At 53.4% G+C, this 26719-nt stretch overlaps 1 protein-coding gene across 5 annotated transcripts in view; it reads left to right on the top strand.

Annotated features, from left to right (window-relative positions):
- Positions 1-26719, top strand: part of TRPM2 (transient receptor potential cation channel subfamily M member 2) — a 61968-nt gene that overhangs the window by 12244 nt on the left and 23005 nt on the right. For 2 of the 5 annotated variants that reach the window (XR_010590150.1, XM_005303670.4), the window contains exons 4-18: positions 2459-2527; positions 2644-2812; positions 3546-3726; positions 9384-9550; positions 11217-11397; positions 12218-12279; positions 12695-12895; positions 13652-13754; positions 15764-15885; positions 19869-20219; positions 21372-21509; positions 22862-22991; positions 23917-24062; positions 24750-24862; positions 26066-26279. Coding sequence is in view for 2 of the 5 variants with exons in the window: in XM_005303670.4 (XP_005303727.2) it covers positions 2459-2527; positions 2644-2812; positions 3546-3726; positions 9384-9550; positions 11217-11397; positions 12218-12279; positions 12695-12895; positions 13652-13754; positions 15764-15885; positions 19869-20219; positions 21372-21509; positions 22862-22991; positions 23917-24062; positions 24750-24862; positions 26066-26279 (2347 nt within the window). In the remaining 3 variants the exon portion in view is untranslated. Of the gene's footprint in view, positions 1-2458; positions 2528-2643; positions 2813-3545; positions 3727-9383; positions 9551-11216; positions 11398-12217; positions 12280-12694; positions 12896-13651; positions 13755-15763; positions 15886-19868; positions 20220-21371; positions 21510-22861; positions 22992-23916; positions 24063-24749; positions 24863-26065; positions 26280-26719 lie in introns of those variants that run through there. The other 3 variants (XR_010590151.1, XM_005303671.4, XM_065556196.1) reach the window with 3 other exon arrangements.

Raw genomic sequence — 26719 nt, 5'->3', positions numbered from 1 at the left:
GCTTATTCTACAATGCTAAGCACAGCTGGTTGAAAAATGTTGTTCTTATTCCTGTGGAAAACTTTGATGGAAACAAAAACAAAAAACTTAGTTTTTGTTTAAATTTTTTACGGAAAATTTGGATTTTTTTGGTGGAAATGTGAAAACGGATATATTTTGATTTGCAAATGCAGCCATGATACCTCATGGGAGTTGTAGTTCTAGTGCCTCATGCTCCCATCAGGCAGGCCATTCAGCTGGGTGCAAGGTCACACCAGTGGGGATGGAGTGGCATGCTCTTCCAAATGGTGTGACCTTACACTCACCATGAGTGCAAGGTCATGCCAGTGGTGGTGGGTCCATGCCATTCCCAGAAGTACTATGTTTTCTGGGAATGCATGAGTGGCCACCCTTGCTCCCTTTCTTTATACTGACAATGTATACTTATATTTATGAGTTACCACCCTTTGAAAAGTGCTTTGAGATCTTCTGATGGCAAGCACTATATAAACAGCTAAGCATTATAGGAATTGTTATTATTATTATTTATTATTTATAGGCTGAGCTGTTTGGATATTTCCCATGATACACCACAGTCTCCTCTCTTGGAGAGGGAAGGTGGTGCAGCATGAGAGTCCGTGGTGATGGTGCATCATGGGAGGTGTAGTCCAGCTGGGGAGCTCTGCCCATACAAGTGAATGGAGATATAAAGAAACTGAACTACAATTCCCATGAGGCTCTGCAGCAGTATTTCCAGATATAAATATTTGGGGGTTTGGCCAAAACATTTCGTTTTTTTGGGTGTTCTGTTTTTGAACAGAAAATGGAATTTTTCTGCAGACAGCAGATGCTTTCACAAAAACATTATTTTAGTCAAAAATACAACAAAATTGTTGACCAGCTCTAATGTAATGTCAGGATCAAAATCTGGGCAGCTACTCTCCCAGGCAACAGGAGATGGAGGAGACTGCTTCTAAACATGGGGCTAAGGGGAAAGGCTTGAATCCTAGCTAATGAATACAGTAGGACTGTGCTAAGTCTCACTGCACAAAGTTGCAAACATGGGTAATCCTTATAAAATCTCCAGTGTTCTCGCTGCACATTGCTGATGACCGTAGTGAGGTTGCATTTACTTCAGGAAAATATACTACAGTAATGTATTACTATTGTAGCATTTAGAGGCCCAGGGCCGGCTCCAGGGTTTTGGCCGCCCCAAGCAGCCAAAAAAAAAAGCCGCGATCGCGATCTGCGGTGGCACTTCGGCAGGAGGTCCTTCTCTCAGAGCGGGAGTGAGGGACCGTCCGCCGAATTGCCGCCGAATAGCTGGACCTGCTGCCCCTCTCCGGAGTGGCCGCCCCAAGCACCTGCTTGCGAAGCTGGTGCCTGGAGCCGGCCCTGTAGAGGCCCCGCTGAGATCAGGGCTCCATTGTGCTAGGTGCTGCACATAGTAAGAGACAGCCCCTGCCCCAAAGAGCTGGCAAACCGAATAGACAGACACTGGAAGAACCGTTATCCCCTTTTAGTAGTTGTGGAGCTGAGATCCAGAGTTGAGGCCTAAGCTCACACAGGGAATTGGTCCCCAATGTTTAGCCACAAGCCTTGGCTTGTTACACTGTTATGAAGCACTGTCATCTATAATAATAGGAAACCCTGGGTTCCTTCTGCAATGCAGGCACCTCGATGTGGCTCCTGATTATGTTTGTTCACCTACTGACTAGTTCATAGCACTGATCAGTGTGCATCAAGTCTCCTGGACACTGGTGCAGATTAGTGAGCTTCTACCACACTTAACAGGTCAGTGGTGCAAAGCACTCTGCACTACAGATGGTTGGGAATTTTCAATCAAAACCAATTTTTGATGGAAAATGCAGTTTCCGCAAAGTTAAAATTTTCTATTGGAAAATTTCTATTTTGCCTAAATTTTTCAATATCCTAATGGAAAAATATTTCATGAACTATTTCATTTTGGGTCCATTAACCATTGGACTGTCTTTCCCTTTGGTGGTGCATTGCCTCATGGGAGTTGTAGTTCCAGTGATTCTCCCCCTACGGTCTGAGCTCCAGGGTTGGACTACATGTCTCATAGTGCAGCATGTGGTGTCCCCTCAGACTGACCTGTGTGGTGCATCATGGGAGCTGACTAGAGTGCATCAAAGGAGATGTAGTCTTGCCATGGAGACCTGCTATTGGGGACATTAGGACATGAAGCACCCAGAACTACACCTCCCAAGAGACAATGCAAAGCACTACTGGGATGTGTAGCTCAACATTGAATTGACTCAGAACAAAATGATTCGCCATTTCTGAATCGATATTTTCCAGAATTTTTTGTTCCACAATTTTAAAAATATATTTTGGCTTATTTTGGGGTGAAAACAATGTCCAGATATCGGAATGTCCTGCGGGATGGAAATGCTGATTTTTGCTGCGCTCTACCATGCACAATGATCTCCTCCTCACAGTGATTTTGTCTCCATAGCCAATGGCCGATGAGAAAGCTGGGCAGGAGATATAACCTCCCTAGGAGCTGGTGTTGGGCATTTTCAAAGTAAGCCACTGCCACTGCTTCCAATCTGAGATTGCCAAGGGACTCATCTGCCTGTAACTGCCAGAGAGAGATGCCCCCTCTGAGTTCAGGGAGTTGCTGATGCTGTTTTCTTGCAGGAGGGTCATGTGTGAGTGTGGTTACCCCAGGGAACAGCACCTGGAAGAGGCTACAAAGTCATCTGTTTTCCTGGGGAAAGAATGGGACCCCAAGAGGCACATCCAAGAAATGCCGACGGACGCGTTTGGTGATATCAGCTTTGCAGGTCTGGGACCAAAGGTGGGAAAGGTGGGTCAGTCCCTAGTGTCTAGGGGACAGGGATCCCATATTGAAACCCTGCTGCTCGGCACTTGCGGTTGATGGAATGGGTGTATTCGCTGTCTTTGACGGTAGATGGGGAGAGGCCCCAAAGGCAGCCCTGGTCCTAGCACAGAAAGGAAGGGGGTAGATACGGCCACTTCCTTCACCCTTCGGAGCAGCTCTGGGGAGAGGGGAGGAGGGCCAGCGCCAGGACAAGTAAATCTGAGGCCTCCTCTGAAGCCATTTGGTGGGCCAAGATTCAGTGTGCAACCTCCTCCACTTCTCCTGCCTCAGACTCCTGAATCTCATGGAGGTGGGAGGGAACAGGTACAGCATCCAGCTCTGAGTCAACCTCACAATCCTCAGGGCCTGGCACTAAAATAGCAGCAGCATACGTCACGCTGTCATCTCAGCCTCTCCTTGAGGGGGGAATCTGTCACCTCAGGGGTGCTGTGCAGTGACAGATTCAGCTGCCAGGCTGTACTGGCCCTGAGGTGATGCATGGGGCAGTGGAGGGAGATGTTCCTCTATACGCAGGCCTGGTCCTTTACAGGAAGGTGAGGAACTGGGGTGGGGAGAGTTGGGAGCTGCCTAGAGGAAAGAAGTTTGATTCTTGCCGTGTTGGCTAGGATGAGTCCCTGGCTGGCTTTGCTCTCTGGGTAGGTGCAGTGGGTTTTACTCCCTCCCTTCCCTGTGTTTTGCACCCCCCCACCACCCTCAGTATGTGCGCGTCTCGGTGGACACCCCTCCATGCGTTATCTACCAGCTGATGACTCAGCATTGGGGCCTCGACGTGCCCAACCTGCTCATCTCTGTGACTGGGGGAGCTAAGAACTTCAACATGATGCCAAGGTTGAAGAACGTCTTCCGACGGGGGCTGGTCAAGGTGGCCCAGACAACAGGTAACACCTGCCAGTGGTACATAGTCCCTGAGTGTGGGCAGAGCATTCCTGGGGCTGCGCTGGAGGAGAGCCCTGTTTATATCCCTGAGGGAAAGCAGTAGGGGGTTCCCATTGGGGGATAATGTGCTAGGAAAGGAGCTCAGCTAATACGGTGGTGTCAGAACCGGAATGAAATAGAATAGAAGGTGCCAGATCCTTGTGGAACAGCATCCCTGGCCTACAAGCTCATCAGAGCCTGAATGATGGGCAGTGACGCTGGCTAGAAACCACAGCTCTCCAGACAACAAGCCGATAGATCAGCCTCTGCAGAGGCTCTGGAGACAGGCAGGTTCAGACAGTTACTAGAGCTCTGCAGAGCCAGTGAGCAGCTTTGGTAAGTGACCCTCCATGAGTCCTTGGACTCCTGTTCCCTTGGGGCCAGCGTTTTCCTCCTCCCCACTCACACCTGCCTGCCCTCTGCTTATATACCACATGTTCTGGGGGAAAAGCTTTTAGCTTTCCTGCTGGATCTGCTGTACGGTCTCGTAGTGATTGGGATGGGGTGCAGGGGCCCAGAGTGCCCATCTCTGGGTGGGGCCTACAGAGCTGAAATGTTGCTTTCAGGCTGAGGAACCTCTTGCACTGTCATCTCAGATCATTGCAGCTCTGTGAATCTTTCTCCCTTCTACCAGCCTCTCTTACCCACCACCCTTACACTGGTCTCTTATATACATGCCACAGGGCACTAACCCCTTCCTGTGTTCCAGCCCCAGCATTTCCCCCTATCTCACCAGGACCCTTGCACCTGCCTTTCCTAGTAAACGTTTCCATTGCTGAGCAGCTGTCAGTCACTCACTGTCCTCTTTCAGCAATGCTGATGCCGTGAGCCTCTCATTAGCATGCTGACTGGCTCGGTATCTCTGGGAATACACTGCCAGTTGCACACCAGCAGAGATGCCTCAGACAGAAAATTAATGCAATCCCAGGAATCACCTGGTGGGCCATAGAGTCCAATGCTAAGGCCAGAAGGGGCCATTATGATCCTCTAACGCAGGCCAGCGTGACTCCTGCATGGAGCCCGTCCCGCCTCTTTGAGCAACAGCGCATTATTTACAAAGACCTCCAACCCTGATGTACTGACCTCAAGGGGTGAAGAATCTATCATTTTCTCAGTAAGCTGATCCAACGGTTCATCGCCCTCAATGTTAAAAATGGGCACTTTGTTTCTAGCCTGAATTTATCTAGCTGCAGCTTCCAGCCATTGGATCTTGTTCTAGATTAGAGTCTAGTTTATAGACCCCTGTGCCATCAGAAGTCTTTTCTCCAGGTATTTATAGACTCTGATCAAATCACCTCTTAAACCAGGGCCAGCTCCAGGCACCAGCCGACCAAGCATGTGCTTGGGGCGGCACCTGGTAAGGGGCGGCCAATCTTGGGGTGGCGGGGGGGTGCTCAGGGTTTTTTTTTGGGGGGGGGGGTTTGGTCGGGCGGTGCTGGGGGTGGGTTGTTTTTGTTTCGGCGGCTGGGCGTGTGGGGGGCGTGGGATTCGGCAGCGGCGCTCCGCGGGGTGGGGGGTGTCGCGGCGGGGTGCTCGGCGGGGGTGTGTGTTCAGCAGTGCGGCTCAGCGGTGTTTGGCGGCGCGGCACTCGGCGGGAGGTGTGTGTGGCGGTGGGGGGGGGGTTCAGCAGCGCTCCGCGGGGGGGGTGTTGTTCAGCTGTGCGGCGCTCTGTGGGGGGCTGGGGGATTCGGCGGCACTCCGCGGGGGACTGGGGGGGATTCGGCAGCGCTTGGCGGGGGGGTTCGACGGCACAGCATTCAGCGGCGCTCCGCGGGGGTGTTCGGTGGCGCGGCGCTCCGCGGGGGGCTGGGGGGTTCAGCGGCACGGCACTCTGCGGGGGACTGGGGGGGTTCGGCAGCGCTCAGCGGGGGGGGTTCGGCAGCACTGCGTTCGGCGGCGCTCCATGGGGAGCTGGGGGGTTCGGCGGCACAGCGTTCCGTGGGGGGCTGGGGGGGTTCGGCTGGGGGGTTCAGCGGCGCTCCGCGGGGGGGCTAGGGGGTTTGGCGGCGCGGCGCTCCATGGGGTGCTGGGGGGTTCGGCGGGGGGGGGGTTCGGCGGCGCGGCGCTCCGCGGGGGGGTGTTGTTGCGGTGCTGAGGGTGTGTGTTATGGCGGCGCTATGGAGGGTGGCACTCTTTTTTTTTTTTTTTTTTTGGCTTTGGGCAGCCAAAAAGTTAGAGCCGGCCCTGTCTTAGCCTTCTCTGAATCACGAACAGAAATATCCTGAGCCAAATTCTGCCTTTACTGATATTACCCAAGGGGTCCTTATGGGAAGTAACAGTGTGTTGGGGTCCAGGCATGGTCCTTGCTTGGGGTAGCTCATACTCTGTGAGCCTGATGTTCTCCCACATGGTGTGGGAAGGCCAGCCCAAATGTTGACTGCTGCAAGAGACCACGGGATCTGTGTTGGGATTCTGCTGCAAGAAGTGACAAATAAAAGCTTCAGCAGAGGCTATCCATACAGCCATTTCAATAAACTACAGCGAAAAGAGCCAATCCATCAGTCCTTATTTCAAAGAGCTAGTGCTGGGAAAGGGATAGCCAGAGTAAATACTGAGCAAAAAATCTGGATTCTGAACATTTGAATGGGGTGGGAGTAGAGCTGGGAGAACGAGTGATTTTTTTTTTTTCCGGTTGTTGGCAATTCCAGGGAAAAAAAATTCAAAATAGTTTCAGGTTGACCCAAAGCAAAATTTTCAGAGACTCAAAAAGTAGTAAAAAACAAAATTGTTTTCAGTTGGATGCAATGTTGAGTCTGACCCGAAACAAAATGTTTCAATTTTGAACTTAAAAAAAAAAAATAATTAATGAAGCTGCAGGAATTTCTAAATGACTTTTTGTTTTGAATCAAAAAATGGAAACGTTCTGGTTGGAAAATGTTGCTACAAAACAATTGGATGTTTCCAGAGTTTTTGTTTTGTTTTTTTTTCAGTGGAAACAATTTGGTGAATTCCTAAAATGTTTCTGTCAACCCAAATGTGCTTTTTTTGGCGACAAAGAGTTTTGGCCAAAAAATTTCACCCACCTCTAGATGGGAATGAATCCTGACCTCATGCCAGGATTCCTCAGACTTTGGAAAGGTTCATATCAGGATCCAAACTTTGTGTTTCAGGCCCATCTCGGACAAACAGAAAGAAGACAATCGGGACGGACCCATTGGCCCTTGAGAACTCGACAGGTCTCACATGACACTTAGGCACTGGGGCTGATTCCCCACTGCCTTGCTCCTAGTGCAGTTGTTATTGTCTGTATTAGGGTAGATTCTGGAGCCCTCGGCCCCATTCTACTAGATGCTGTACACACACACAGGCCTTGTCTAGACTAGGATTTAAAGTGTGATGTTAGAGCAAATTAGCTGACACGTGGTAACTAACACATTATAAAAGCCAGGCTAAGTACTAGAAATCATTGCAGAGTTAAAAAAGCTGTTGGGATCAAGCAGATTATACAACGTATGGTCGCCACGATGGGCATTTGAATAACTAGACAGACAATGGGAAGAGGTTGACCAAACACAAACAAGCCTTCCAAAGCTGACAAATACAGGAGAATAAGCAGACGTGGCGCAGGGCAAATGATTCCCTATTGATCAGCTGGTTTGATTGTCATGGATCCACAGGATTGGTGTGACACCCCCAGTTTGGAATAGTCTCCAGGAGGTGCCCTTCAATGTGCCAGACTCCCACAGGGTCTCACTCTTCCTCCAGGGTAAGCCTCACTGCCTCCATGACTGAACCTCTGGGGCTCCAGCACTCCTACTTCACACCATGAGTGCTGCTCAGAGAGTCCAACTGAGCTAGACTCTTGGTAGAGACTTGTCCCCTCTTCAGGGATTAATGCACCCCAGCATACACAGTGACACTCCCACAGCGCTGTCAAAACAGCCGGAGTTATTAGTCAACTGGACACAGCATAGGAAGTCCTTAGATTAGCACAGAGAAGTGAAGGTTAGCACAGAGACCATGCTGGTTAGCCCAGAGCCCAGCCAAGCGGTAGAGAACCCCCATGTTTGGGCTCTGTCCGGGCTCTCAGTCTGACCTCTATGGTTGCTTCCCAGCTCAGAGCCCTGACTCCTTCCAGCAGCCAGCACTTATCCCCACCACACATCTCCCCAGTCCTTTTTTCTCAAACTGGGGGATTGTGCTCAGCTTCCCTGCTGAGAGGGGGAAGGGGGGAATCCATCTCTGTCTGGGTCGCTGTCAATGTCCTAGCGATTGGCTTTGCCATTGTCTTCTTGGCTCCTCCATTGATATGGGGTTGGCCTTGGCCAGTCCTTTTTTATGACCCATCCAGGCTCAGACGGCTGGGCATCATTCATACCTATGTCTCCCAGCTTGCCCTAAGAGCAAACAGTCCTTCTCTCACCTCATCTGGGTAGCCGTGCAAATTATAGGGGAAACTGAGGCACAAATAGGCTTAATAAAAATACTACAGAAAATTCCACTTTCTCTCCAAGGAAAAGCAATAGAAGAAGGGGGGAAATGTCTGGAGGTTGGAAAAACTTTTGGTGGACTTGTGCTGCGGGCTATAAACTAAACTTTCTAAACAAGTATCGGTGTTGTCACGATCCCGAAACCCTTTTGATTCTTTGCAGATTAAATAGGGTGGCATCAGGAGGTGATATATGTGGCTATTTGTAAAATTGGAAGGATGAGATTTCATACATTCATATGTGTTAATAATGTCGATGGTTGTTTTTTTTTAAAGGTCTCCAGACAAGTGTGTGCCTTTTAAGCTATAACCAGAGCCCTTTACCATGTGTTAAAAGCAGCATGCCTTGCCCAGACTAGACTTTTAAAAGGTGTTTGTTAACACGTTAGCCTCATGCTTTTAAAACTTAGACTGTGTCTTCATTGCCAAAACAGGTATGTTTTTACAGCAAAAGAATTATGCAAATTAGCTCTCTCGCTGCAAAATCCTAGTGGAGACAAGGTGCAGGCAGTTTCTAGCTAGACAGGTCTGCCCTATACCCCACAGCTGCGGTTAACTTTGTCTAGTTCCAGCAAAAGCTACAAAGCCTTGTCTCCACTAGGATTTTACAAAGAGGTGGTTAATGTATGATAGTTATCCCGCTGTAAAACACACCTTTTTGGCAGTGAAGACATGGCTATTAAGGACATGGTGAGAGACAGTCCCCTGCCTTGAAGAGTTCACAGTCTGAACAGCCCAATGGTGGAAAGAAGAAGGGTTATTATCCCTATGTCATAGAGGCACACAGGTCCACAAGGTCAGAGAGGAAGTCTGCAGGAGAGCAGGGAACCAAATCCAGATCTTCTGCATCCCAGTCCTGACCCACAAGACAATCTGTCTGCCCCTGCACAAAGCACGGTCCACTCACACTAGTGGCATTCTCCTCGCTTAAGGCCTGCACAAAGTGCAGGGCAGGGGGGCAGGAAGCCCAGAGAGGTCCCAGACCTGTGTGTCAAAGAAGGTGGGCTCAGTTCACAGAGGGCTTTGACACCCCAAGGTACTTATGGGGCAGAATGCAGGATGGGCACCCCACAGGCCTTAGAATCTCCAAAACCTGGGTGGAAGGGGGACTTCTGCAGGTCTCTGATAGGCCAGGATATCAGCCACTGTGCGTGGCGCATTCACCTTGCCAACCCCTGCTCTGTCTGCCAGGTGCCTGGATCATAACAGGTGGGTCCCACACCGGTGTGATGAAGCAGGTGGGAGAAGCTGTGAGAGACTTCAGCATGAGCAGCAGCTGCAAAGAGGGCGAAATTGTCACCATCGGCATAGCCACCTGGGGGACCGTGTACAACCGTGGCAGCCTCATCTGCCCCATGGTGAGAGTCCAGCCTTTGCAGGGGGTGGGGGCTCTATGTTTGATTGCTCCGATGCCTGCAGGGTTGGAGTGGGGGACTGTGTTTGTAGACATGCCCTGAATCTCTCACACCCTCAGAGGATTAGAGACCAGCACTTCTCCCCCAACCTCCTTGAAAACCTTGAATCAGAAAAGAACAAGGAGAAGGAATTCCAAGAAGGAATTCATGATTGCTTGTTAATACCGTGTATTTAAAATACTAAGCATGCACATGGAACTCCTGACCTTGCCCATTTCATGTTAGATATTTTCACACAATCTCAGCAGTGATAAGAGAAAAATAGACAGCCAAGAAAGTCAGAAGAGGCCATATGATGACAAGGGTGAGGAAAATATGTCCTCCCCCTTGCAAACACATTTTAGGTTGCTATTGGTTCTAAAATAATGTAGATCCCCCCAAACCTCTCAGAATTTAACCAAATCTGTGACGCATTTGCTTTTGTCTCAGGGAAATACAGTGGAGAATGCCTGCCATATCTGCAGAACTCCGGCTAGAGTCTGTAGTTACAGTAACAACAAGGAGTCTGGTGGCACCTTAAAGACTTAACAGATTTATTTGGGCATAAGCTTTCGTGGGTAAAAACCTCACTTCTTCAGATGCATCTGAAGAAATAAATCTGTTAGTCTTTAAGGTGCCACCAGACTCCTTGTTGTTTTTGTAGATTCAGACTAACACAGCTACCCCCTGATACTTGACACCATGTAGTTACAGTGATAGGCCCTTCAGGAATATCTAAGGCAGACAGATTTGTGTCTAATGAGACAGTGTGAAGATATTAGGTGCCTAAATAAGTAGCCTGCCTTTCAGAAGGGCTGAGCATCCACAAGTCCCATTGATTTCACTAGGAGCTGTTGGGAACTTGACACTTTGGAAAATCAGATAATTTATTTTGGGACTTGGGAGCCTAACTCCAGGCACCCCTGTTTGAGACACTTGGCCTCTATGCTGTGCAGTGTCCATCTCCGAATCACTGAGCTAACTGAGCTGATAGCAATTTCAAATCCCTCCTGTGTGTATTTCTGAGTGAAAGATTCTCCCCTCTCGATTCCGTAAAGCGTCAGGAGGGGCCCGGAAAGAGGGGGACACAGCCAGGCAGTGCAGGAAGTGCTGCACAAGCTGCTGAGCTGAGGGGATTAGGTAACAGTCACTGTGAGAAACAGCTTGAGAGGGACCGGGATGGCTATTTGTCAAAGATTGCTGCCCTGAGTGGAGGAGGACCACAGGGGGTGCTTGAAGCCCATCAGTGGTGGGAGATGCAGAGAAGCCACCAACGGTGAACTGTGTGTAAGCATGGGTGCCTCGGGCCTGATCCAAATCCTGCCCCTTCTGTTTTCTGGCTCTGCCTCTGTCACTACACTGGGCCATCTCGTCCATCATTCATTGACCCAAGTCAGTACTGTCCTCCGTCTCTCCTCTCCCACCCCATGTGCGGACTCCCCCTTGCACTCCTGCTCTTTTCACCACACCTGCCGGCCACCACCTGCGCTCTTGTCTGCTTCCCTGGGGCTGTTCCTCCGGTGTTCAGCCAGGGGACAGCTGCCTGCTCTCCTAATGGAGCTGTCCAAGTGAGAAAGGCCCAGCGAAATCCCCCTGTTGGTCTGTCTCTCTTTCCTCTGGCCATTTGCAGGGTGGCTTCCCGGCTGAGTACGTGCTGGATGAGGAGAGCCAGGGGAACCTGTCCTGCCTGGATAGCAACCACTCCCACTTCATCCTGGTGGATGACGGGACCCATGGCAGATACGGTGTGGAGATTTCCCTGAGGACCAGACTGGAGAAGTTCATTTCCGAGCAGACTAAGGTGAAAGGAGGTAATGGCAGCACAGGTCAGCCCTGCCCTGGAGCGGAGGGAGTGAAAGACGTGAGATCCGACAGACATTGGCACCAGGGCATGGGCAAGCGCCTAGATCTCTCTGGCGTCTGGCGAGGAGGGGGCCGCGTGTTAGCATCAGTGCATTCACCGTTGGCGTGTGGTGCCAGAAAGTCCAGGGAGCAGAGGCTTTGGAGAAGGAGCTCCGTTAGTGGATAACGTTTTTCCTGACAGGCTTTGCCAGTGGCATGGGAGGAGAATATCATAGGCTGGGGGAGGCTGTGCCTCCCCAAACAGCCAGGCATGGCCCCGCCCATGCTCTGCCCCCAGGCCCACCCCCCCCTCCAGCTTCCTGCTCTGCGGCTCCCCCTATGCAGTTCTCTGGGGCTGGGGAGGCTGGGGCTGTGCCACCCGCCCTCCCAGCACTGGGGGCGCTAGTCTGGGGTGGGGGCCGGTGGTTGCGGGGGGGGGGGGTCAGCTCTGGGCTGGAGGGGGCAGGGCCTCAGGCAGAAGGGGCGGGGCTGGGGGCTAGCCTCCCCCAGCCAGCAGTTCACGTGCCGCCCATGGTCAGTGGCATAAGTCGAAGCAATATTTCTGCTGGTGAAGTGACTGCAAACCATTCCTGCCCTTCTGGCCAGTGCTTCCTGCTAGCTGATCTCTGGGAGCTGCTCTGCAAGCTGGCAGGGGTTGGAAATACCCGTGGCTTGTCTTCTACTTGTAGCTCTTTGAGGGAGATCCATGCTGGCTGACTTAGCAGGGCAGCTGATCTGTGAGAGGTCTGCGTCCAAATGGAGCTGACATGAGTCCCTGCTTCCTTGCAGGAGTCGCCATCAAGATCCCGATCGTCTGTGTAGTGTTGGAGGGAGGACCCGGGACGCTCGATGTAAGTACGTGGGAGAGAAGGGGAAGAGCACAGCTTCCTCCTCCCAGACAAGTCAGGCAGGAAGTCAGAACTGCCGGGGTGTGGGGAAGCTAAAGCCATGACTTCACCCAATGACTTCTAAATAACAACGGAGCAAACACTGTGGGGATGGCTCCCCCTGGAAATCCCCAGCGCAGAGAAAAGCCGAGAGAGCCATGTGCTAGGGAGCCCTCCCTTAGCCTGAGTGGAGGAGGACCACAGGGGATGCTTGAAGCCCATCAGTGGTGGGAGATGCAGAGAAGCCACCAATGGTGAACTGTGTGTAAGCATGGGTGCCTCGGGCCTGATCCAAATCTCACTGGAGTTAACGCAAAGGCTCCCATTGATTGAAGTGGATTTGGGTCAGCCCCTCTAGCCCCGCATCTCTGTGTTGCAGACAATCTACAATGCGATCACCAATGGCACCCCATGCGTGATAGTGGAGGGGTCCGGGCGTGTGGCCGATGTCATTGCGCAGGTGGCCAATCGGCCTGTTCCAGAGATAACCATCTCCTTGATCCAGAAGAAACTGAGCATCCTCTTCCAGGACACCTATGAGCTCTTCACCGAGGGCAAGATCGTGGAGTGGACCAAAAAGGTGAGATGCTCACACCCCATCTGCTATGCTGGCTGACATCCCCCAGAGCACTCAGATACATGGGGAGGGCAATGCGTCACCCCTCCTGGGATCTGCAGTTACCACACAGCCACTGAGGAGTGGGACCCCATGTATGATGCTGGGGAAGCATTCCAGACCTTAGCTATGCACCCCACTGTTGGGAGAGAGGGAGCCTCTGTCCCATACTCACCACTCACTCTGGATGCACCTGCAAAACCCCATTGTTTGTGTGTGCAAGTGGACATCTGTGTGAGCAAAGTGACTACGTGCACTGTGCAAATTGTCCAGAGGATGAAAGATGAGTGTGTCTAGAGGGGTCAGGAGTGTTGCTGGGGACAAGAACACACGGGGTGAAATCCTGGTCCCACTGCAGCCAGCGGGAGTTTTGCCATCAACTCCAATGGGGCCACAATTTAACCCACAGTGTTCTAGCAAGCAGCAGGCTGTCTGTGCATTCCAAGGACAGGGACTCAGCCTGCAGTTTGTTGGCTGGGACGGAAGTCATAGAATTAACCTCCAATGGGCTGGGAGGGGTAACAAGTGTCCATGGCAGATGGGGATTTAACGTCAAATGGGCTACAAGGGGCCACAGAAGCCAAGGCAGGAGCAAGGTATTAACTGCACTGGGTGGTCCCGCCAGAATCTTCAGGAAGAGCATTAACCCCACGTGAGCTGGGTGGCACAGCAGGGGATGCTGCTGCTGCAGGACATCTGATCCTCTGCCATTCCTTGCAGATCCAAGACATAGTGCGGAGCAGGCAGCTCCTGACCATTTTCCGGGAGGGCAAAGATGGCCAGCAAGATGTGGACGTGGCCATTCTTCAGGCACTGCTCAAAGGTGAGGGGCAGAGAAGGCATTACCTGACTCTGCTCTGGAGACGGGTGGTCACATGCCTGCCACCAGGCGTCAGAATGCTGCCAGTTCACACCAGAGTTGGCCATGTGCTCACCAGTGCTTGAGCTGCTCCTTAGTGGCCATGGTGCTGAGTGCACTGGCTGTCACTCCCTGTGGGCTGCGTGGGGGAGAGTGAGGTATATGCAGAGGAAAGGGATGTGTGGACAGATGTTGGCTGCGTGTGTGTTCTCCCTGTGTGCAGTCCCAGCTCTGTGCAGAAAGTTGGCACAGCAGACCTCGAGCGAACCGCCCAATGACCACAAAATCCATTAAGGTACGAAGGCATCAGGCCAAGTTTATTGTCAACAAAGCACAGTACTAGTATCCCGGAAACTCTACTGGACCACTAATACAAGTATGCCTGTAACATTGGACCAGTTCAGTGAACAGTAGGATTTTCCGTTCCTTCCTGGGCTAAACAAAAACACTCCCTCTAAAATACATTTTTATACCCTAATACAAACAAGTTACGTATTGCTCCTCTAATATAGTTAGTTACTGCCCCCCTAATGTGGCTAGTTATCACCCATCACCTTTTACATATTGCTTCAATCAAAACATCTCTGTTATGTACTGTCATCCTGACCGTATCGTTTAAAAGGGGTCAGTGTGTTCCCATTATCTTTGGGGAATGTTTTTGTACCATCCTTTATATCGGGATGTTCTGGTCCCACCCTTCTGGAATGTGTTTGCGCGAATGCTCTGTGCCTAGCACCTTTTAGGAATGTGTGTTTTTGCAATATCAGCCCTGCTCTTGCCAAATTCTGTGAGCAGGGCCTGCCTCTAGCTCACAGTCTAATTTTTGCTTTTTTTTAACAGCAAAGTTTTGATCATGACTTTAGCCCAGGCCTCATACCAGGCCTCTAATACAAGGGCTTGTGTCTCAGGCTCTCTTCCTGCTACAGGATGGAGCAGGGATGTCGTCGATTCATTTCCCAAGTGATTTCACTGAGCGTGACCAAAGATCATCAGTCCCTGTGGGGTGCTGCTGCATCTCGCCCCATATGAGGCGCTGTTTCATCATTTCACCAGAGGAAGGCTGTGAGGCGCTTTGAGATGCTTTGGCACTGTCTGAATGGAAGACATTTGCCCAGTCATTATCTAGTGCCGTGCACAGATCATCCAGCCCTCGCTCATGTTACACTAATCCGTTCCTCTCTGCCTTGTGCTCACTCAGGCCCAGGGGAACGTGTGACCCTGCTTTTGGAGGGATCGCTGTTAAAACAACCACTGATCTCTCATGAGACAATCAACACTCTTTCATGCTCTTCTGCTGGTCAGAAGAGTCCCCCCTGTGTATCCCACATGAGGGCAGAGTCACCCATGTCCCTGCCCTTCCCCTTACGGCTCATCGTCATTGGTTACTTCACTGGTGGGGGACATCCTGCTCCAGTGTCTGTGGGGACCCAAGCAGCTCCTTCTCAGGCCAGTTCCCATAATGCTCTTCCAGTTGGTCTCTGCTGTTTCTTAGGCTGGCAACTCTTCAGGACAGGGATAAGGAGAGAACTCCTGGCACATTGCCAAAGACCAAAGTTCTGTACCAGTCCCTGCTTCTCAGAACAAAGCGACTGTGCTGTTTCTCCTCTGCACATGCGCTGGATTCCCATCAAGAAATCCCACACCCATAGGATGTGTGGGGCAGTCAGAGAGATGTAGCGGCCTGGCAAATGGCTCCCAACAGACCAAAAGGGCAGGACCGCAGGAGCCATGGCAAAGGAAGGGCCAATATGGGATGTCTTCTGGTGTCTTTTACCCAGGGTTCATTGGCCTCCCTTGCCCTTGGCCTGTTGTGCTCACTGGGGTGTGCTATGGGCAGGCTGCTCTGCTCAGTTGGCTGGTTCTCCATCAAGGGGCCCGGCTCTGGATGTTGCTTTTCTGGGGGAGGTAAGAACGATGTGGCCATCCCAGCCCAGCCTCGGAGTTCACTCTGTTGTACTTGCCTTTGGCTGCAGCCTCCCGAAACCGCGACCACTTTGGCCACGAGAACTGGGACCACCAGCTGAAGCTGGCAGTGGCCTGGAACAGGGTGGACATTGCTCGCAGCGAAATCTTCACAGATGACCATGAATGGAAGGTGAGACGCGCTTGGCTGTGCCTGGCCTTCAGCAGCAGGTGGGGAGCAGAGAGTCTGATTTTCAGGTATTCTCCTAGATTTTAAGGCCAGAAGGGATCATCATGGCCACCTAGTCGGACCTCCTGCACATTGCAGGCCACACGATCTCCCCCTCCCACTCCTGTAGTAGGCCCAGAACCTCTGGCTGAGTTATTGACGTCCTCAGATCTTGATTTAAAGGCTTCAAGTTACAGAGAATCCCCCCATTTACACTAGTTCAAACCAGCAAGTGACTCATGCCCCAGGCTGCAGAAGGCAAAAAGCCCCCAAGGTCTCTGCCCTGGTGCTTGGGGCAGGGATGGAGGGTGGGCTCTAAAGGGGGCTTTATGCCACCTTTGCCTCCCTCCTATTTCAGAGCCATGCCAAGGCTGGTCAGGACGCTGGTGCAGGGCTGCCTGCTCAAACGTACTCTGCTTTTCCTATCTCCTGATTGCCCTGAGAAGCAGAGACTAGCCGTAGTGCAATGCGTGCCAGCCTGGGTCCAGCACACCTCCAGAGTGCCTCCAACCTGCCCCCTATGCTGGGGGTCGGCAGCAGGGCTACTACAGGGCCTCGTATGCTGGCCAAGGAACCCCCTGCATAGGGAGCATTCTCAGGGGTCAATTTCCGTCCACTTTAAGGTCCTCTGTTGCCAGAAGCAGCTACTCTGTTCAAACCTTGTAGATGTGAGTCTGAACTACAGGTGGGGAACCCAGGATTCAGTGCTTTGTAATGCCCTGTTTTTCCATAGATAAGCCCCTTCGTTTTCAGTTTAAATCAATTTTTACAGAAAAAAATCCCGGGTTTTACAAAAAGTATTATTTGTTTTTTTCCTGTTTTCACCCTACTTTTGTATCATTCAAATATATAAAAAGTAACTTGTTTTATTAAGAAAATACAGTATATTGCATGAGATAGCTGTATTACGAGAATACATTATTCTGTGTGTATATGCAAAGCTGCCTGTTGAAGTAAGGCTGTTAGTCTAGAAGATACACACAATAAATGGGCATGCACACAAGCTCTGAAGTGCGCACGCACATCTGAACGTACTGATGAGACTCATGCCCACCACATACACATGTCAAGCTGTTAGCAGATAACGGTTTAAAGATCTGACACACTAAAATGGGAAGAAAATGAAAATCTGTATCAGAATACGTTTCAGAACACAGGGAAGGATTCAAAAGTTTAAAAAAACAAAAACAGGAGAAAAGGATGAAGTTGAGTGTATGAGCTGCAAATGGTGTGGCCCAATTATTAAATGTAACTATTTATAGGCTAATAGTTCTAAGTCTACAACAGTAAACTGTTTATTCAAATGAAAAGTTTATTTGGGGATTATAGATAAGGCTAAGATTTTGTGATGGAAATTTTTAGTAAAAGTCAGGGACAGGTCATGGGCAACAAAGAAAAATTCGCAGAAGCCTGTGACTTGTCCCTGATTTTTACTAAAAATATCCATGATAAAATGGGAAGGGTCTGGGCAGCTGTGGGCTGGCTGGGAGCTCTGGGGCCCCCCCACCACCAGTGGGGGCTCAGAGCTCCGGGGTCCCCCTGCCACCAGTGGTGGAGGGAAGCTGCAGGGTCCCCCTTCCCCCTCCCCAGCAGTGGGGAGCTGTGGGAATCCCCCTGCCCTGCCATGGCAGCCAGGGAGCAGCCGGGGTCCCCCTGCCCCACGGTGGCGACGGGGTGCTGCGGGGGTCCCTCTGAAGTCACGGAGGTCTTTGGAAGTCACGGATTCCGTGACTTCCACGAACTCCATGACAAAACCATAGCCTTAATTAGAGAGATATTGTTTCCTTAAACTCAGAGGTAGCATTGTGTTCTGTTTTTGTTCTGCAGCAAACCACATTGAATTCCTTTCATCAAAGCATTAATCTACAGAATATTTTTCTCCCCTGTCCTTCCATCCACCAAAATAAACCCCAATATTTACCCAGAAAAATTATTAATGTTTTTTTCCACCGATTTTCACCTGTTTTTGTTGGTGTAGTAATAAACACTGATAAATTCCCAGGAAAAATTAAATACAATAAAAAAAGAAAATGAAGGGCTCTATCCATAGATCTAATAGCAAGCTGCTCAGGCCAAAAATGTGACCGGCCTTTAAATGCTGACTGGGCGGGGAATGTATTCTAGAGTCTGAATATCTGTCTTTTCCAAATGATCTACCACTCCACTGCCAAGAAATCTGTCGCAGATGCCAGCGTCCTGTTGCGCACTCAGTTATGTGCATCGCAAGCCTGCTGGATGCATGGCTCAGCTCTCTGAGCTGTGCATTTTCCTGCTGATGTACTCAGCAATGTCACAACATTCATGTGGAGAGAAGGGTGGGGAAAAAAGCCAAGCCAGCTCCACTCTCACACACCTGTTTTGCAATCTTATTGCGCAGAAGCTAGAGGTGGGCAAAATTGTGTCTTCCCTTTAATTTTTCTTGACTCCACTGGAACTTGGAAGTAGTTTACAGAGGTTGACGTGTTGGCAAATATTTTGTCAGAAGGCTTCAGCTGCCCAGTGGGACCCAAGAGATGGGAGGAGGGCTGGCCAGGAATTCAGAATTCGGTTCTGCAAAAATGTTGAGGTTTTGAAATCTATTTTCATTCCACATTGGAACAAACCCAAGACCTTTCGACATTTTTCATGAAAAAACATGAGACAGAGAGCAACCAAGCACCCAGAATAGTTAAGACATGGGATATTGGAGACCCAGGTTCAAGTCCCTGCTATGAATAAGGCAGAGGAGGGACTTAAATTTGGATCTCCTACATCCCAGGTGAATGCCCTACTCACCAGGTTCTCTGGGTTGGACCAGAAATTCCATCCTAGCTGTGAGGAACCTTCCATCGAAACCCATACGTTCCTGCAAAAAAATTCAATTTTGATGCTTTGGCATTTCCTGGTGAGATACCCATCAAACTGAGAAATTCCTGACCAGCTGTAGGTGTACATGCCACTCCACGTGGTCTGGAGACAAACAGTGGTTAAACAAAGGACACACACACACACATACCTGAAAACAAAACGTGAAGGTGGCATGAGTTTCTCCATGGAAACATCTGAAGTTGCATGACAAGAAGTATCAGAGAATTACAGGGGCTCCCATCTCAGCCACTGAAGAACCAAAAGCCAGGAAAGCAGAGTTCCAGAGTGCCAACCCTTCTGACCATGGAAGTACGGCCACTCGTAGGTCTAATGTCCTGTCGGGGATGGATGGCCACTGCAGAGCCCCTATAGCTAGAGGATTCCATGCCCTACCAAAATCACCACAGCCTGCAACCCCTGTGCACACTACGGCACAGCACTTACTCACCTGAGGAGTCCCATTGAATTTGGCGGGTTTGCACGTCGGAGGGGTATTAGCGTGAGTAAGCCTGAAAGAATCTGGCCCCAAGGATGGGAAATATCTGGCCAGCTGTAACGGCTCCCCCAGTACAGAAGGGATCCAGGCTGGGTCACACAGGCAGCTGATCCTGCAGGGCCCCAGGTTAGGAGAGACAGGCAGAAACAAAGTGCTCATCTCCTGGGGGGAGGGCAGGAAGGCTGGAGGGAGCTGGTCAGCCCCACACCACTGGATTCTGGGCAGGGAAGGGGATGATCGCGCTGCCTAGCTGCTGTCCGAGTGGGGCAGAGTACCCCCTGAGCCACAGCTCCTCTGAGAGTAGAGGAGAGGGGCAGGTGGCCAGTGGCTCAGGGGCAGAGGAGGAGCGGAACTCTGCCCAAGGGGGCAGAACTACTTTGCTTTACTACGGGCAGTGGAGACGTGAGCTATGCATGGCTTGCGTCGACCTGTCCATGCCCTCCCCTGTCTCTCTGCCTCCCCTGCTGGCTACTTCCTCTGATCCAGCGACCCCTGCCCGGGCTTGCTGCGGTGCCCCATGCCCGCTACTTGCTTCAGTGCCCTGCCCTGGGACCAATCGGCAGGGCGGTGTCACTCAATGACAGCGCTGTCTCTGGCCTGCCAGCCTGCAGATCTGCACCCCGTGATGGCCGCCGCCCTGATCGCCAACAAGCCGGACTTCGTGAAGCTGTTCCTGGAGCAGGGCGTGCGCCTGAAGGAGTTCGTCACCTGGGACACCCTGATCTACCTCTACGAGAACATGGCGCCCTCCAGCCTCTTCCACGGCAAGCTGCAGAAGGTGCTGGTGGAGGAGAAGGAGCGCTCGGCATTCTCCAAGGTGCCGGGGATCCAACTGCACCACGTGTCCCAGGTGCTGAGGGAGCTACTGGGCGACTCCACGCAGCCGCTGTACCCGAAGCCCAAGCACGCCGAGCGGCACCGGCTCTCCATCGCCGTCCCGCACATCAAGCTCAACGTATGGATCTCCCTGCGCCGGGGCGGGGAGCTGAAGGGGTGGGGAGCTAAGGGGGTGGGGAGCTGAGGGGGTAGTCCTGCTGGGAGAGGACACCAGCTGGCGAGGCCAGGGCTGCGGGCAGGTTTCAAACCAGGCACCTGAGCAATCTCTGCACTGGCCAGCACCTGAGAAACCCCAGCCTTGGGACATCCAACTGAAGGCTCTGGGGAGATCTGCACTGGTGGGAGTGTAGCAATGTGCCTCCAACCAGGGCTGACTCCTAATGCCGCACTGGTGCGAAGGAAGGCTCATGCTGGCACAGCTCTCCAATCCATTATCAGGTTGGCATGGTGTAACTACACCTACCTGGACCCGGGGCCATGTGTGGCCTGCAGGAGCTGGCCCTGGGATAGGTACATTGGTGTAGCTCCACTGGTGTAAACTATCCTGCTCTAGACAAGCCCTTGTATTTGTTTGGTTGTTCCTCTCCAGCTAAAGACAGGTTTCAATTCCTGTAAAACTCCAACCCCTCCTCAGCTCAGGTGGGTTCCTCTGAGTCCCCACGGAAATTACCTGAAAGCCAAATGTGGCCGTTGTAGGCAGATCATTGCCTGGCCCGTTCCTGGGGCCTGATTCCCATGGCCTTCCTCCTTGCACAGCGGGTTAGTTGTGACACACCCTTTGGCAGCAATAGCATGTCCCACCCACACAGCACTGCTGTCCCTGTCCCAACAAGGGGCAGGGCAGGGGAGACTCCCTAAGTCAGGTGCTCCTGGCTCCATGCCCTGGGGAAACCCAGGTGTTTACAGGACAAGTCCATGGGGCCAGGGAGGGGAGATCCTGGTAGCTGCGGAGGAAACTTGCCAGCAGATTTCCTCATGTGGTTTCCCCAGATGCCTCGCTCCCCTGCTTCTGCATTTATTAGTGCAGAGTCTCATGCTGTGAGCTGAGAGCTGCATGGAGCAGCTGCCACCAGCTGAGAGAGCAAGTTAGCTAGCTGCCCCTGCACTGACACCAGTTCGTTGGTCCCCTGTCACTGGGTCTCTCCTTTCTCCATGGCCTGCAGCCTTCCTGCCCCCTTCCCAGGGCTCCAGTTTGCTGTGCCAGCAGGGTGCCCCTGAGCGAGCGTCAGTTCTTTGCAAAGTCTTGGTCTAACTCTGCCGTCCTCCTCAGGTGCAGGGAGTGAGTCTCCGCTCCCTCTACAAGCGCTCAGCCGGCCGGGTCACCTTCACCATGGACCCAGTCAGGGACCTCCTCATTTGGGCTATTGTCCAGAGTCGCAAGGAGCTGGCAGAAATCATCTGGGCCCAGGTATGAGGACCCTTCCCAACAACTCCCCGAGGTCACTGTTAACAATGATAGAGTTGAACCCAGGTCCTTCAGTGCTGATCGCCTGTGTCTGCCACGAGCCCACGGACTCCCAGCTCAGGCAACGCTGCTTCCCTCCTGTGCAAGTTTGGGGTCCACTGCTACTCATCCCACATTGTCATCACCACCCCGTGCTTGTGACCTAGTGCGGAAGGGGAGGGGTCTGTAGGGGAGGGCAGAATCAGCTGGGCTCAGGCCTCCTTCTTGTAAGAGCAAGGGCAAAAGGCTGTCTCTGAACCCACCATCATCTGCAGCTTCAGCAGAGGCATGCCAGGAACACGCTGCCTCCATCAAACAGAGCAGCTCTCGGTCCCCGTTAGGACGAGGGGGACCCCATCTTCCAGCGCTGGGTGGTTACAGCTCATTAGCTCGGGTCTGGCCAGGAAATGAATGTCTTGGGCCTAGACCTTTTCCACCCACAATCCCCAGGAGGGACAGCCAGGTTGTCCCACAATGCCCTATGAAAGCGAGCACAGAGCAGTGCAGTGAGTTATGGTGCTAGGACCATGCTAGGATATGTGCTCTCGAGTGGGGCCAGCGCCAGTGCAGGCGCAGGGAGTAATGGCAGCAAGTGGCCACGCCTGCTGCTTGGCACTGTGCCCAGGCTCTCTTGAGCTAGGCCAAGCCACATGATTGCTTAGCTCGAGACCCCACAGCAGTGGAGGTCCTTACCTGAGAACTGTACTGAGCATGAGTCTCTTACCAGGAGTAGCCACTAGAAGAGGACAGAGAGCCCCCCTCTCCAAGTCTGGGTTGTGTTGCTAGTGCAGCCGCTGCATGTAGAACTGGCCAAGGCCATCAGCAACAGCGAGCCGTAGGCCTTTGGGAGAGATCCCTTCCCAGCAGGTGGTGTGGGTGGTGGTGACATGTCCTGGGCCAGCTCAGGGTGCTCCCAGTTCCCTGGGCAGGAAGGGAGGAGGTGCTGAGATGCCCACAGACAGGGTGAGGAGTGCATGGAGGCTGTAGGAGCTCTGGGCAGGAAAGAGCATCCCTTTAAACGACAAACCACTGCAGCATTCCCCAGCAATGGTCCAAAGACCTGGGCAGCCCTAGGGCACAGCAGCGCCTGGCCCCGGTCCAGGGGAACACTGCAGCCTGGGCAGGGGCTGGAATTACCTGCCTAGCCAGGAGCCCCGTTTGCCGTCACTACCAGCCTTGCTGTGTAATGCTGGCCTTTCTCTGTGGCACTCAGCCTGGGATGCCCCGCTCCTCTCCCTTCAGCAGACAATGGGGCTCTGCTGGCTTCCCAGGATGGGAGGTCCCTGTTCTGGCTAATCTGTCCCCTGCTGTCTCAGAGCCAGGACTGCATTGCGGGGGCTCTGGCCTGCAGCAAGATCCTGAAGGAGCTGTCCAAGGAGGAGGACGACACAGACAGCATGGAGGAAATGCTGACCCTGGCAGAGGAGTATGAGCACCGAGCCATCGGTGAGCGTTGTTACCATAGGCCGTGCCCGCTCAGTGCAGTGCTCTGTATCTAGTTCCAGAGATCCCAGGGTCAATCTCTACTCCCAACAGCTCACCAGCAACAACAGCGTCGCACTATCAGCCCCTCCTTCTGTCTGGAGCCACTGCTCTCTTTCCTGAGTCCGTTCCTGGTCCCTCCCTGGTTCCGACTGGCGTCAGGCACCTCCCCTCCCTCTGGCTGGGGACAATGGCTGGTGATTTCCGATGACGAATGTTGCTCCACAGTCCAGCTGCCAGGCAGGGCAAGGGGGGGATCCTGTGGGCCTTGCTATTCCAGTGCTGTGTACTGGTGTCGGATACCCCCAGGCTAGGAGTGTTGGTACACAGAGGTAGATAGTTATCTCCTGGGCATCTGTGAGACAAAGCCATGCTTGGCTGGCTGGCCTTAGGTATGCCGGGGGTGCTGATCCTGGACCAGGGTCTTTGGTGCACACATCTGGGCTCGGGCCATTTGTTTGGAAAGTTGTTGCTTGGGGGCTAGGAAATGTGTCTGGTACCAGGTAGGAGAGGCTGGAGCAGAAGCCACAGTGCAACATAATGGCTAGGCCTGTGACGAGTGCTGGGCTCAGAGGTTGGCAGGAATTGGTTCAGAGCACAGCTGGACATGCCATGACAGAGTAGACTAACTCCAGAGACAGATCTCCAGCCTAGCAGGTGCACAAAGCCTGCCCCTGAAGCTTGGGCCAGCAGGGCCCTGCAAAGGACAGGAAGCTCTCGGGAAAATATTCTGGGGCCGGGCTGAACAGCGCTGCCTCTGGCCCCATCCCCAGGAATGGCCTGTCTCCTCCAAGGCACAGGGCTCTCTGAGTGGAGCATAGAGCCACGCTGGGCACTAGCCTCTCTTCGGCCCATTGCCCACGTTTGGCTTTGCTCTCTGCCCTGCTAGGTGTGTTCACAGAGTGTTACCGCAAGGACGAGGAGAGAGCCCAGAAGCTCCTCATCCGCGTCTCGGAGGCCTGGGGCAAAACCACCTGCTTACAGCTGGCGCTGGAGGCCAAGAACATGAATTTTGTGTCCCACGGAGGCATTCAGGTGTGTTTCCAGGCTGGGAGGAGGCACCTACCTCTTCCCTGCCCCATGCTAGGGCCCAAAGGAGGGTGCCCCACTGCCAGGGCCTTGTGTCGGCTCCCCCAGCACTGTCTCCCACTGCCTGAGCTCAGCCAGGGGAGCACGTTTGGTAGCTCGGGCTCCACCAGGTGCTCTGAGAGTGCCTGCACCCATTACCTGCATAGATCCCGTGCCATGCTGCCTGGGAAGGGCAGAGCCCATGAACCTGCTCTCTGAGAGAGGGGACATGCTATGGCATGCGGGCTCCCTGGACACCCATGCTTTCCTCACAGGAGATCGCACACACTGTTGGATTGCCCTGAATGCCCCGGCACTCACTGGCTGCCCACATTGTTTCATTGCCCGCAGTCCATTTCCTCTGCTCTTTGGTGGCCACTTGCTGATCCTCAGCCACACAGGGTCCCTGTGCACCATCCAGACTAGCGAACTACTCAGCAAGCCAATCTCTGCCAACTTCCATCTGGCACAGCTGTGGGCTGGCCCTGGGTTACTCACTGAGCCCTCCATGTGAGGGGCATGGATCTGGCCGGGGACGGGGTGGGCCACGGCAACATTTCTGTTTGGGATCAGCCATGCTGGAGCTAGAGGTGAAGGGGGCCAGCTCTGGGGTCCATGTGAGCTTGATTTCCTTCCTTCCTCTCCCATGCCCAGGCCTTTCTGACAAAAGTCTGGTGGGGGAAGCTGTGCGTGGACAATGGGCTCTGGAGGGTGATCCTGTGCGTGGTGTTCTTCCCCCTCATCTACACCAGCTTCGTCACCTTCAGGTACCGCCAGGGCTCCTGGGATGGAGCTGGCATGTGGGCCCGGCCCTAGCTGTCGTGCGCTGCTGGGAGTCGGACTGTAGGACTCGCATTCCCTGACTGCAGAGTTTTGCCCCCTCCTCTGCCTCTCCCCTGTGCCACTGCTGCGTCCCCGGGCTGGCCAGTGGTGTAAATAGTTCTCCCACTGCCATGGGCGGTGCGTGAACTGCCCATTCAGGGAGGCTAGCCCTGGCCCTGCCCCTTCTGCCTGAGTCCCCCCTCCACCACACCATTCCCCCGTGAGAGCTCCCCACCGCGGCCACCGCCCCCCCTCTCCTCCCGCCCCAGCTCAAGGCTGCCTGAGCGCCCCCAGGCCCAGAGTGCCGGGCGAGCTGGCCCAGCACCCACAGCCTCGGAGTGCCACGCAGGCAGCCCCAGTGCCCCCAGCCCCAGAGTGCCGGGCGGGCTGGCTCAGCGCCAGGTAGCCCAAGCACCGGCCCCAGCTGCCCTGAGTCCTGGGCCACAGGCCAGTCCACCATAGCCCCAGCCCAGGCCAGGGGGAAGAGTGGGAAACAGGAGGGGGGCTCATGGAGGAGCGTGGACAGGGCCATGCCTGGCTGTTTGGGGAGGCTCAGCCTCCCATGGCCTGCAGTACCCGCTGCCCATGCCCACTACCATCCCACACTGCACTGCTCATGCCCCGGCAGCCTGGCTGATCTACTCTCTCCCTCCCTGGGAGAAATGGCCCAGCCCATGGAGCTCATTGAACGCTCTTGTGCCAGCTAGCAGCAGCATTCCAGTTCTGCCGTTAGCTTCAGCCAGCTTACCCGGGAACGTGCTCCCAGCCGGCCAGCGCAGGCCTGTGGGCACTGGCGAGCCTCGGGGTAGCCAGGACACTGTCAGAGCTGGGCTCTATCCTTCGCAAGATGCCGGCCTAGCAGCAGCTGCCCCAATATCTTCCTGGGCAGGGCACTGCTTGGCCTAGCAAGCTGCGATGGGAATAGATGAGGGGCTTAAAGCACAATATAATGAGAGTAACAGCAGTCCTGGGCCAAGCAAACCTGCCCATCCCCGTGGGGCTGGGGAGAGTCCCAGGGTTCCCTAGCTGCACTATATCTGCTCAGAGCAAGGCCTCTCCCAATTAGCCCACACGTCCCGCTCAGCTGCGTCCAGCTCCCCTCTGACAGCTGAGTCAGCTGTTCCTTCCTGCTTCCTTCCCCCACGCAGGGAGAAGAGGCTGCAGCCCATGAGCTGCCTGACACGCACCCGGGCCTTCTTCACGGCCCCCGTCGTCATCTTCCACCTGAACATCCTCTCCTACTTCAGCTTCCTCTGGCTCTTCGCCTACATCCTGATGATCGACTTCCAGCCGACGCCGTCCTGGCGGGAGTATGTCATCTATTTTTGGCTCTTCTCCCTGGTGTGCGAGGAGACCCGCCAGGTACTGGGTGGGCTCAACAAAGGCGTGGGGGGCAGGGGAGATGGTGGTGATGGTGCAATCCAGGCTCTGCAAGGCATCTCTCCCAGTCAGCGAGGGCTGCCTGCCCCAGGATCTCTCGGCAGGGCAGCAGCCGTTCCTGTTTTCGCACTGCTGCATGTGCTCCCACAACAATCCCATCACCTACGCCAGCCAAATGGTGATGCCGCACCCATCAGTCAGTCATACACTCACTCTCACACTCTCACATGCCATTCTCACGGGGTTCACGCCAGACAGGCCCTTCGGACCATCTAGTCTGGCAGGGCCGGCCTTAGGGAAAATGGCGCGCTGGGTGAACTTGTATTTTGGCACCTCTGGCCCCTGTGGACGCAGTGCCCCCTCTCCCCTCTGGCTCCCATGGGTGCCCCCCTTCATTGCCCCTGGCCTCCACAGGCTCTCCA

The sequence above is a fragment of the Chrysemys picta genome, chromosome 9 (genome assembly GCF_011386835.1).
Source record: "Chrysemys picta bellii isolate R12L10 chromosome 9, ASM1138683v2, whole genome shotgun sequence".
In the NCBI taxonomy this organism is placed as follows: domain Eukaryota; kingdom Metazoa; phylum Chordata; order Testudines; family Emydidae; genus Chrysemys; species Chrysemys picta.
The sequence above is the reverse complement of the archived record's forward strand: the minus strand, read 5'-3'. Positions and strand labels throughout refer to the sequence as shown.